Consider the following 12,140-nt stretch of genomic DNA (forward strand, 5'->3'; position numbering starts at 1 on the left):
AAGATCGGAGGCCCCGGCTTCCAAAAAGGACTCCGCGGGGTTCCCCGGATTCCTGTAATAATATAGCGTGGTTCCAAAGCCGCCAAAAGGTTAAGAATCACTGCCACAACCTATATATAAACATTCTTTATCAGTATTGCTCTAAATCCTAAAATTTGACATTTATTCCTGTGGGCACATGACATGCGTACCCTTGATGCTGTACTTACACATGGCGTCTCACGTGGCTGGCATTTCTTTGGGCATTCAGATCCTTTGGTGCCTGGTGGAGCGCCAGCGCAGTCGAAGAAGATCATGGGAGCAATGCACTCTGTGGGACGACATGCAGATGAAATTTGACTCAGTCAAATGCAATGTTAGAATTATCTGTTGTCATTAGTATTCTTTTGTGCATTTACAAGCCATGGATCACTGGTCATCTCTCAATGAAGACTAATAGGTCAACCCATTTCAGCCACTGGCTTCCTTCTGCATCAGTGATGACATTTTGCATATGCACAGTGTGGTCACTCATACAGAAAATAGTGCATTTTAGTGCCATGGATTGTGGGGAAATCTTTCTTTTTCTTTAGTGTTTGCTGTAATTCATTTTTCTGTTCTGCAAGAGTCAGGAAGTTTCATAAACATTGTTATGGCGACAATCACATGTTGATGGTGTTCTAAGCATGCAGTATGATTTCTTTATTGTTCTAAAATTAAAGTCAGGTATCTTCAAACAGGAAACCAATGTTATAGTATATCAAACCTCTCCTCTCTCTCCTCCCAGAGATGACTGCCTGTGTTTGTGCATGCATGAGCATGCATGCAGATGCACGAGGGGCTATCATTGAATAGTTTTCGGCTTTGCACCTTTTAATATTTATGCCCATCAAGTATAACAAAAACTCCCCTCAAAGATATCTGTCCATGTACGTGACTGACTGTGCATGTACGAGTGACCATATTGAAATGGTTATTGCCATAAAAAATGTCAAAGCAAACAAGCTCTTCCAAACCCAATACCTCTGATGCCAGATATTAAAGGCATTATCACCAATAAGGTAAGGTGTTTGATATTTAAAAGTGGAACATGTGCTAAATTAAAATAGGGATGTTTCTCCAGTGACTAGTTCCCAAATTCTATTTTTACTGGCAGGTTTGTAGGTGAATCCAAAAATATGTCAAAGTGCAGATTATAAATCGTAATATATAACTTTAGACAACAAACGTCATTCAAAGACTATTGCATTATTTAGTAAACCCCAATGTAATGGTAACGTCAAATGATTATTAATATTTAGGAAAAGTTACTTTCAGAAAGTTACCTTTTTCCTTGCTGAACCTATAGTAGGCTAGTTAGCATCAGCAAACTGATAGCTTTTCTGCCAGTGTGTGGTACCGATGAGGAATGAAAACTGCTCCTAGTAGAGGAACAATGGCCTGAGTGTGGGAGGTGTTTTTCTTCCCCTTGCAGGAAGGCCGGACCCAGGAAAATCATTAACTTGTAAAATGCCCTACCTTTTCACAAGTAAATTTACGATTTGACCTGGAGAGGCAGCCCTTTGTCCCCAATCCAGGCTGACGCCGATCCAGTGGGAACAGAGCTAACCCCAGAATTGATTTAAAATGATTCCAGAGGAATGCTCTTTTCCCTGGCCACACCTATACTACAAAATTCATTCACACCTATACTTGGGCAGATAGGCTCTTCAGAAGGAAGAAGGGGTTTCTACATCTTGAAATTTAGAAATAAAGGTACATTGTGGGATTGTCTGCAGTAGGGAAAACATGAACTGCTGCAAAAGTGGGTAGGATAGCTCCTGGGTAAAAGTTACTCCATTGATCAGGGAGGCGTCAGGAGTTACTCCCGCCAACAGGCGAGTGTCAGCTGTAAATGTGAAGCCCCAGGGCACCCTCCCTAAAACACTTTCTGGACCTATGGAACATTTGATGAGTACAGGACCTGCTGTTTGTGACCCCTGAGGGAAGTTTTGAAGGACTGGACCTGCTCCTCCTTGTGCCCAGGACAAATAAGTGAACTCCAAGGGTCAGTTGGCTGACATTCTACATGACTCCAAGTTGTCTTTTTCCTGAGTGACCAGTTGACCAGCATCAACTGCTGGTGGCCTCTGCTGGCGTGGGTCCTGGCCCTTCAGACCAGTCCCTGAGGTCCTGGGAGTCCTAGAAGTGACTGACTCAAAGGAGCTGCTCCAAATTCACTGAACATTTGGGAGGCAAGCAATTTCAGTACTTTCTTTGATCTAAGCTGTCAGGGGGATTGTATAGCAAAGGTGACCAATTAAAATGCACCTTCCTCAGAAAAGCCTTCAGGCTTACACTGGTGGAAGATTCATAAAAATAAGACTAAGGTACATATTACGACTTTGTCAGTCCAACCGCCAGACTGCTGTAGCCGCAAACTCCACAAGACTGCAAAGCTGGCAGTTTTAAGACCACCACATTACGACTGGACCACTGTGCCGGCGGTTTGCTGGCCGCGGTCTCCCACTGTCTGCATGTTTTGGCTCACTGAGCCAATGCACAGGTCAAGCAGCGCCTGCACTGTCATGCGCACACTGCTGGCATGCACCTTGTGATGCATGCCACACAGTGCACGCACAAAGTGCTGTCATAGGGGGCACAACATGTGCCCCCAGTCACATACCAGAATGGGCAACGATGACCGAGGGCCCTGTTTTGGGCCCTCTCCTTGCATTTCCGTCAACTTTTCAATGCCGATTTCACCACCATGAAAAAGGTGGCGGAAAGGCATTTGTAATATGGATGGCAGTGCTGAGCTCTGGACTGCGGCGCCATTGTTGTTGTGGCAAACTGGTGGCTGTCCTACTGCCAGACTCGTTATCAGGTGGTCAGACCGCCTAGGTTACAGCGGTCGGACTGCCACCACTGGTTTGGTGGTCTTGTGACCGCCGAATTTGTAATCTGCCCTTTAGTCAGAAGGTGATATCTTTGACCTGAACAAACCCTCTTGGTGTATCTGACCAGTGTCCCATCGACGTTGGCCTGAAATTGTACCTAGGTCCTGGTCTACTGCTTCAATAGACTTTCATTGGTGCTTAGTGCTTTTTGGTGCAATTTTTACTTAAAATGAAAACAATTATATCTTGTACCCCCTTTAGGATATTTATAGTTTAAGAGTTATTTTGTTTATTAACATGTACTCTATTTCTAATTTTGTTTGGGATTTTTATTCTTTGGTGTTTTGACTTTATTACTGTTTTGGTATAGCATAATTTCTTTACACATTGCTATAAGCTAAGCCTGTCTGCTGTGTACCATAACTTCCAAAGGACCAGGGCCAGACTGGGAACCAAAACCTGCCCTGGCAAAGTGCTCGGCCGCCCAAGCCACCTTCCCGCCCCTCCCTCCCGGGGGTTGTGGGTGCTGCTGAGTTCTTTGACAGGGCCGGGTTTTTGCTGATTTTGTTACAGGAACGATTTTCTGCAAAAATGGCCCTGCAACAAAAACGGCCCAGAGGGGCCCAAATCCGGCCCTCACCCGTGCGGCTGACCGGGGGATTGCCCGGTGCCCGCTACGGCCAGTCCGGCCCTGCAAAGGACTGAGCTTAGGTCAATTTAGTGATTTTAGAATTCACCCTCACATGTTAGTGTTATTACTTCTTGATGTTGGCCACTGCTCACCACAAATAATACCCAACATTCTTACCATACATTTATAGGAGGTTGCTGAGGGGGATATAGAGTGCAAAACAGTCATGAAATACATATGCAGATAGTGGGCACTTTTATGGATAATGCATATCCGAATAAACACCAATGAAACTGAAAATGTAGTGGGCATGGCTTCTCAAGAGTCTACCCACTATTTATTAAAATCTAATTGGAATTACTGTGACATTTGGGACACAAAACAATTCTGAATCACATGGGAGGATTTAGTTGCATAATTGACAAACTAAAACATATATGGTCCATTGAGTTAAGATTTTCCGGAATCCAAATATTGTCTGGTGATGCTCCTTTACAGCAAACAACCCCTTACTGGTATGTTTGTTAATTTTGATAAAAGAAGGAAGATGGAAAAATTCATTTAGACTCAATTTTCAGGGTTAGCCTTGTATCAGACCTTTCTGGTACATCTAGTGAAGATGTAGCACTACTAAAATGCAACCCTTTTAAGAATTACCCAAACCTGTCTTTCTAAACATTTACAGCAGAATACCCCTTACTGGTGTATTTGTTAATTTTGATAAAAGAGGAAAGATGGAAAAAAATATTTTAGACTCAATTTTCAGGGTTAGCCTAGTATCGGACCTTTCTGGTATATCTAGTGAAGATGTATACCACTAAAATGTAACCTTTATAGGAACTACCTAAAGCTGTCTTTCTAAACATTTACTTAGGGGCATATTAGCAAGGGCCTGCGATAATTATCACTCAGCGCTTCTAGCGCGAGGAAAATTATCGGAGGCTAACGCTGGATTCTATAACGGAGATAGCGTACTATCAGAAACGCTTATCTCCCAAGCAATAGAAATCCATGCGTTAGCTGGAAAACAGTGTGATTATCGCTGGAAATCCAGCGATAATCACACTGAGGCCAGTGATACTTTGCTGATAGGACAGAGATGCAGCCATTAAATCCACCTCCCTTTGGATTACATGGCTAAGTCAGATTCCAAGCAGGCGTAAGCAAAGTAGCGATAACTGTGGTTAGCGCTACATTTCTTATCGCTCTGCTTGTTTGCGTGCAGCTTGATAATTGGGGAAATGTCGGTTAGCGACATTTCTCAAGGTATTTTGGCACGGAATGCCCACTTTGCATCTCATTAGAGCAGGAAGTTGTAGTAAGGGGCGCTAAATCAGCAAAAAACGGACGCAAAAGCAGTGATAATTTCATAGCGCCGCCTTGCTAATATGCCACTAAGTTTTAAACTCTGCTGGTTGCATTTTGCCACTGCTGATTGTAATCTGTTAGCAGCTTTGGCTGCCAGAATACATTGTCAAGCAGGAGCAATGTTGCACAGGTAATGTGGACCGTAGGCTATTGAGTAGCACGAGGTATCCAAGCATATCCTAATAAAAAAAATCTCTGCCGCACACATCTTATATTCACTCCATGGCACACTTCGGAACGCCCACAGTGCAACATGTTCCCAAATTATGGACTGACAATGATAGCCAAATTTACCAAAAAGTGCCATGAGAAAATAAGGTATGTTGAGATTTGTGTAATGGAAAGCGCTAAAATTAGATTTGATGACTTCCCTGAATGAAAGGTGATTGCCACTTTCAAGATGGAATATTGATAAAGATCTCTGAAGAAGTCTCATATTAGTGTGACTTAGCATTCTTCTCGCCGGGACATGTGGCAATGTGAGTCTGCGAGACTGCGTATGCAGAGCATGGAGCTCATCTTAGGGTGCATCAGTGAAGCTTCTTGATGAGATGGTGTGGGAGAAGATCTCAGAATAGAACAAAGAAATTTACATGTACTTCTTTGGTTGACATAGAGCCAAGAAACAAGTGTGAAAGAGGTAGTGAAGCAGCAATATTTGCCATCTCATGCAAGCAAACAAGAGTTTAGCTGGATAGAAAGCAGGATCTAATGGAGACTGTTACAGGAGTCCATGCAACCACGTTAAAACTGAACCACCATTCTTTCAGACAGAAATTGCTGGCATTTCTTCTCTATAATATTCTTGAACTTAACAGCGTTCTTGCAAAATAAGGAACTGGTCCATTTTTAAACTTTTTAAATTAATTTAGAGGCTAACCTCTGAACTTTTCCAGTTTACCAACATGCCTATTAATTTAATGCACCAATAATGAACAATATGCTGCCCTTTTTGGGGTCTAACATAAAGCAATTGACAGTCTTGAAATGGTAAACTCGGCATGCTTTCTCCTCAAGCCATTATGGCTTCTAGACATAGCCGGATGCATATATTAGTGACCTCTTCTCTTAGCAGCGATATTTATTCAAACAGAAAGTGAGAAACCCTAGCGAAAGTAACTCAAAGTGTCCCACTTTCCCAATGTTTTTCAATGCTTACTAGTTTGCTAATGTTAACACTGGCCCTTTAGAAGCGCTGTGTTTGAAACACACTTGGTGTGCATTGCGCGTGATATTGTTGCTTCTGTTCCATACTGAAGTAGATAAGCATTCCCTAACACAAAACGCCCCCACCATCTTGCATGGTCCGTTTCAGTTATAATAATTAATGCATTACCTGGAGTTGGTCGAGGGGTGGTACAATTTATCTTCCCGGCTTTACAGATGCTGCCAAGAGAAATAGAGAAAAGTCAGGAAATTGTTTTGAAACATTTTTCATCTTTCCTGTGGCTGGGTTAGGGCTTAGAAGAAATGTTTATAGAAGGTAAGCAGGTTCTTAACCAAGGTCCATTGTCTCCTGGTATTAAGATCTGTGCCTGTTAACCTTGAAGAAGGTCTATGTTTATTTTTAGGTCAACCACCACAATCTGTAGTGTACTCATTGTTGGCACCATCAAAGATTCTATTTACATCCAAACTCAGCAGATAACTTCCATTTCTGATAATAGATGATATTCAGGCTGCCGATGAGTAATATACGGTGTTGTAATGGCTTCTCTATAATGTACACACATTGTTGTAGTAGAGACTAGGGGGTACAATCAGAGTTAATTTGAACAGCTGGAAGAAACATAACAAGCATTTGCAATGCAATAGGTCTTGCATTTACGCAAACTTGAGCTATTGGGATTATAAATGACAATGCCTTTAATTAATGTTTTGGTTTTTAATACATAAATAAAGGGCATTGTCATTTACAATGCCAATAGCTTAAAATCGGGTATATGCGAGACCTATTGCATTGCAAATGCTTGTTTGGGGGGCGTCACGCACGAGTTTGCCACGCAGGGTGAACACAGTGAGGGGGCATTTTATGGTATACATGAAGTGCTCGAGTTCCCATGAGCTGCGTACCGAGGGCAGGGGTGGGGTGCAGGCAGGCCAGCCCCGGCTCCTTTGTGCCTTTCTGTTGGCCGGAGCCCCTCGGGGAACAGACAATATGCATTCTGTGATGTCAACTATTAGCTGGGCCTAGAGCCCGTGACGTAATGGGCCAGGACAGCATGGCCTGCAACAGCAGCACTCCCCCGCCTCAAAGGGGACCCCTAGTTAAAGGTTGAGGGCGGGGGCGGGACATCTTCACTTCTCTCCGGGCGCCAATTGGGCAGGAATGTGAAGACACTGGGCGGGGAAGCCGATCACTGAGAGGGGGACAGGAGGGTGAATGGAAGGGGGCGAGGGAGGGAGTGGGAGAGAGCAGCCGAGGGACATTGTTCCAGCCCAGCAGCAGCACCACCAGGCAGGAAAAAATATATTTGCAATGCAATAGAGGCTTATGCCGGTATTGTCCGCGCATGGTGCGCTCAATGTAAACAGAGCACGTCATGCCTACAGGAGAAACTCATTAGAGTAAATAGTGCTCAGAGACTAAAGGAGAGGGACCATGTAACATCTGAAGTAATAGGGACAGTCGCCTTGGGCGGTAACAAATGGAGACAAGGCAGTAACAAGGCGGGACTAACAAGCCTCATTATCAATCGGAAGCCCACATTTGCCAAGGACAATGACACCAGCGAATGAAAAGTATGGGCGGAGAGTAGGCGAGGCTTACACACCATACTCTACTACTGCATGCCTCGCAGAGAGAGAAGCGCATACTCACTGCAACGCTAGGCTCAACCTAAAAAAGACAGTACAAAGGTATTGCGATCAAACCAAAATCAAAACTCTGGTATTTTCTCTATATGTCTAAAGTATAAAATCTTTCCTAATGTTTGTTAAAAAAATAGAACTTTTAATATAGCATTACACAAACTGGTTTTCCCAATGTGTCAGCCTATTTATTGCTGATACATGTATTTAGGTGATTTATAAAGCAAGAACCAATGAAGGCAGCAGCATAGCTAGACCATTGGCCCCAGCATTTGCCATCTGCTGCGGCATGTGGGGTGTGGAGTGGGGCTTTGATGAAGGATTCCTCCGACAGCTGCGGGGGAGGGTGCTGGTGGTATTTCCGCGTGGCTGCCACCCCGCAACAGCCGCTGGTAGGAGTGAGGGGGTGGGTGGAGACTGCCACCCCCAAACTCGCGTCTACCTCCCCATGCCTCCCTTGCTACGTCACTGAATGAAGGTATCAGAGCATACAGGTCTGGATGTTAATATGCTACCAATAAACAACTCTATCTGTGTTTAAGCTTTACTAAAACAATAAAAACTAATATTCTAACTGTGCACTTTTAGCAAGCTTTGCATAGGTCTTTTAATTTTAAAGCACACCAAAGCTATCCAGCGAAACCAGAAGGCCAAACAAAGACACTCAATGATTGTTTAAGGTTTTTGTAACCTTCGAGCTTCTGATGGGGGACACTGGTGCCGTCAATAAATGTTGACTGTACATTTTGACTAGCTCTATCTCCACCCAGAGCCTTGGGCATCCACGCCTGATCGTTAGAAGGCTACCTAATTGTTACTCCATTGAGGCTTTCCACAATGGTCGAATACTACAGCAGCTATAAACTAAGTCTTCTTTACAAAGGGAAGATTCAACTTATTAGGTTGCCTAAATGTAAAAGGTAAGAGTTACAAAGATCTGCACAACTTCAAGGAACTGTGCAGTTCTCATGCAGCCAAGCTCAAATGGGGAGGGTATCACAAAAAAGAGGAAAGAAATAGATGTACAAATGATTATTCCTGCTGCGGTGAGAAATTCCTCACCTGTGTTGCCAAGAACACCACAGCTTACACCAGTGGCCGAATCCCTGACCAGTCAGGGCAAGAAGTTTCCCAAAGTCGTTAAAGATGAAGACTTTGAACTCCTTGGTTTGACATCTAACTTGATTTTCCTTTCCATTCCAATTTAAATCTGAGCCACCGTTCCCATCTCAAACATCAAGAGTTCAAAGGTACTCCCGATGAGACAATGTATGAGGTGCATCTCGCTCATGATGCTGGCAGAGCATTGATTGTCATCTAGAGATGGCTCCTGAACACCAAGGGTAAAGGAGGCAAAGCCATGCTTATGTTTGTAGTCCACTCAGCTCAGATTCTTGGCAAAGGCCAAGCTTCTGTAGTATACGCCACCTCATGTGAAGTGCCTCAAAGGTCTCCACTTCCCTTTTACCTGCCAAGGCTTCTGCGGCCTCAGACAGACATGCACATATCCTACTGACTATGTCTCCTCTTTCACAGTAGCTGTTTGTGCCTGTTACGCCAGGCCAGCCAGGAGAGGTCATAGCCTACCTGAATTGTAACAGAGACCTTGATGAGCTACCGACTGGCTGAAGTTATACACATACAAAACAAAAATGCCCCAAGTGGGTAATGGGTAGTGATTTGATGGTGACCTGCATTACAGCCATCCATCCTCACTAGCTGAGGTGCCACACACCTGCCAGCTCCCAAATCAGAAATCCGTCACATCTTTGATGTAAAGGTGCCCTTGCTCTCAGTGGCAATCTCTTTGCTTATTCCAGGCTTATTCCTCTTACAATATTTCAAGTAAATATGTAATTCCTTTGTCGACTTTCCTCTGAGTGGTTGTTCCAATACTAACCATGTTGTAACTAAGGAAATTAAGTTTACTCAGAACTAATCAAAACTCTATCCAAAGCGTGTAGCTCCTCAATAATATTGCTGAATGTCTTTCTTATCTTGCAGTAGGAAAGAGCACTCCTATCTGGGAGAACTCTCCACTTGCTCCATGTGCAAAGGGGGATGTCAATAAGGATTCTGTGTTATGTACCCAAGGCGATTTTTGGCCTTGCCTCTTAATGCATGTTTGATGCTTACAAGATGGACATTCCATCCAGGACATCTGTGATCTCAAGACCTCGTCCAGCTCACCCCACCCACTCACGAATCAACATCTGGGTTGGTTGCTGCATAGTACATCTAGGACCAGACTTCTGCAACTGCCTTCCTTTCACCATAAAACAAAATGTCTTCCTTTACATTCATCATTGCTGCTCTAGATCTAGAACGAACTAGTTCAGGACATTGCCTCACTCTACGCTTGCGTCTGATTAAATATTTCTACTCGCCCTTTCACCCAACCGGGGCCTCCTTCACCAAAACTAAGATTGCAGATCAGGTGAATGGAACACACTTTCTAATACTGATTCCTCAGCACGTCACATTCTTTAGGTGCATCTCACCAGAAGTCGCCATTGTCCGTGAGAACGTCCGAGCCAGGTTGGATGATGTAATCCTGGTAGTAACACGGGCAATTACTAGGGGGCACACAGCTGCCAGAGTCATTCATGTAGGTCCCTTCTTTGCAGACACAGCCATAAACTGGATAGTAGAGGTCCCTGCATGTGGTATCCGGTTGACTCAGGGAGCGGCAGCTGGGCTGGCAGGTGGTTACGTTGAAGCTGTACTCCATCGACTTGGGGCAGACAAATCTGGGGTGGAAACCTTAAAAGAAGACAGAGGAGAGGTAAGAGAGGGTGCATAAGCCCAAATGTTCTTCTACCTATATGGCAACATTTCCCATAAGCCCCAATACATTCAGTTATAGATCACGCTTAAAGATCATTGATGTTGGTCAGAAAGAAAGTCTGTCGGATCCAAAACTGAACACAAAGACGCTTGTATCCCACCCAGTGTAAGGTAATGGTGGCAGGTGGGTGGCGGCTTGTTGTTTGTCTAGGACAGGATTCTCCAAAGTCGCCCCTGGAGGGCCGGATCCATGCAGTATTTTAAGATAACTACATTTATCTGAATGGGGATATGCTAAACATCTTGCATGCACCCGGCCCTCCAGCACCGACTTTGGGGAACCCTGGTCTAGGGCAGTGCTCCACTGCTGAGCAGAATATGTTTATCTTATTGCTGTTTATTTGTATTCAATGGTGATATTATACGCTTTTTAATCAGATACACAAGTGTGTGTGAAAATGGAGATTGAAAAATGAATGTGAGGACACCAGAACATTCTAATTCAATGTAGTGTTTGTGCATTTACTATAACCAATTACATTGTAAGGGAGAACACCAGCCAGTGTTTTTATTATTGGTAATTGCACACTTGGCCTCTGTCATTCTATTTCGGTGACTCTACATCTGTCTTTGTGGGGGAAAAGTGCATTTTACTCTGGAATGAAGCCGGTCTTCTTTTTTTTTCACTGTAAAGTGCTGGCTTTGACAAATCATCTCTAAACCAATTAATTGCAGTCTGGTCGGTAGCTGCCCACTTTCTTCATGTGAAACAAAAGCGAATTCTCTTCATGTAGCTTCAGAAAGAGATTATAAGTGAGGTACTGACTGAGACGGAAGCCCTAGAGGCACGCCCTGCACAGGTAAGAGCGGTGGGGCAGGGTGGAGGGGAGAATTCGACAGATGATGGGATAGGTCAAATTAAATAAATAAAACCACTTACCTTGCGCTCGATATGGCGAGCACTAGGTAACTGGTTTTATTTATTTATTTATTTAATTTTACTTATCCTGTCGTCTGTCAGCTTCCCTCCAATCCCACCCCGCCTCACCACCTCACTGCTCTTACCTGTGCCAGCTGCACCTAAACTCCCTGAGGGGCCTACAGTGTTCCATTTCGGTGCAGTTATCACTCCGGTAGTACCGACCAGTGTGTCTTATAGCTCTAATGAGGGACTTGCAGAACAAGGTTGTTTCGGAGCTCGTCTTTTTCGAGCTGTTTGCCCTACACCAAACACCAATCCAACTTATGGCTTATGGCCACATTACAAGGCCCAGGGTACTTCCAATGGGGCCGGAATGAAAGTACCAGCCCTTTTGAAATGACAAGGTCAACAGTAACTCAGGGCCCCATTGTTTCTCTTGAGGTGAAACTCCGTGGGGAAATTAGGAAGTACCAGGGAAGTAAGACCCAACATTACCTATTGGTGATTCCTCTTTTTTAAGAGGGCTTTCAGGTCCTAATTTTGGTGCCTCCTTGAGACCAGGGCTACCGGACCTCACAAAAGCGGCCTCGTTATGAAGCCCTGCTTGCCATTTTTAAAGCACTTTCCGACCTTAGCTTTAGAGGAGGGCCAGCTGATCTTTAATGGTACATTACCACAATAAAGGGTAAAAGTGAGTCAATTAAATTTCCTAGGGGATGACAGGGATCAACCTGGAGATGTTCCTCACCTTGGCCTTCCTTTA

The 12,140-nt window shown here is 44.1% G+C and overlaps 1 protein-coding gene across 1 annotated transcript in view; it reads right to left on the reverse strand.

Moving 5' to 3' along the window:
- Positions 1 to 12,140, reverse strand: part of LOC147733250 (mucin-2-like) — a 596,915-nt gene that overhangs the window by 442,085 nt on the left and 142,690 nt on the right. The window contains exons 15-17 of the mRNA XM_086958940.1: positions 10,170 to 10,431; positions 6,194 to 6,243; positions 210 to 310 (exon numbers count right to left, since the gene is read on the reverse strand). Of these exons, the coding sequence (XP_086815066.1) occupies positions 210 to 310; positions 6,194 to 6,243; positions 10,170 to 10,431 (413 nt within the window). The remainder of the gene's footprint in view (positions 1 to 209; positions 311 to 6,193; positions 6,244 to 10,169; positions 10,432 to 12,140) is intronic.

Source organism: Lissotriton vulgaris, chromosome 2_1 (assembly GCF_964263255.1).
Source record: "Lissotriton vulgaris chromosome 2_1, aLisVul1.2, whole genome shotgun sequence".
Taxonomy (NCBI): Eukaryota; Metazoa; Chordata; class Amphibia; order Caudata; family Salamandridae; genus Lissotriton; species Lissotriton vulgaris.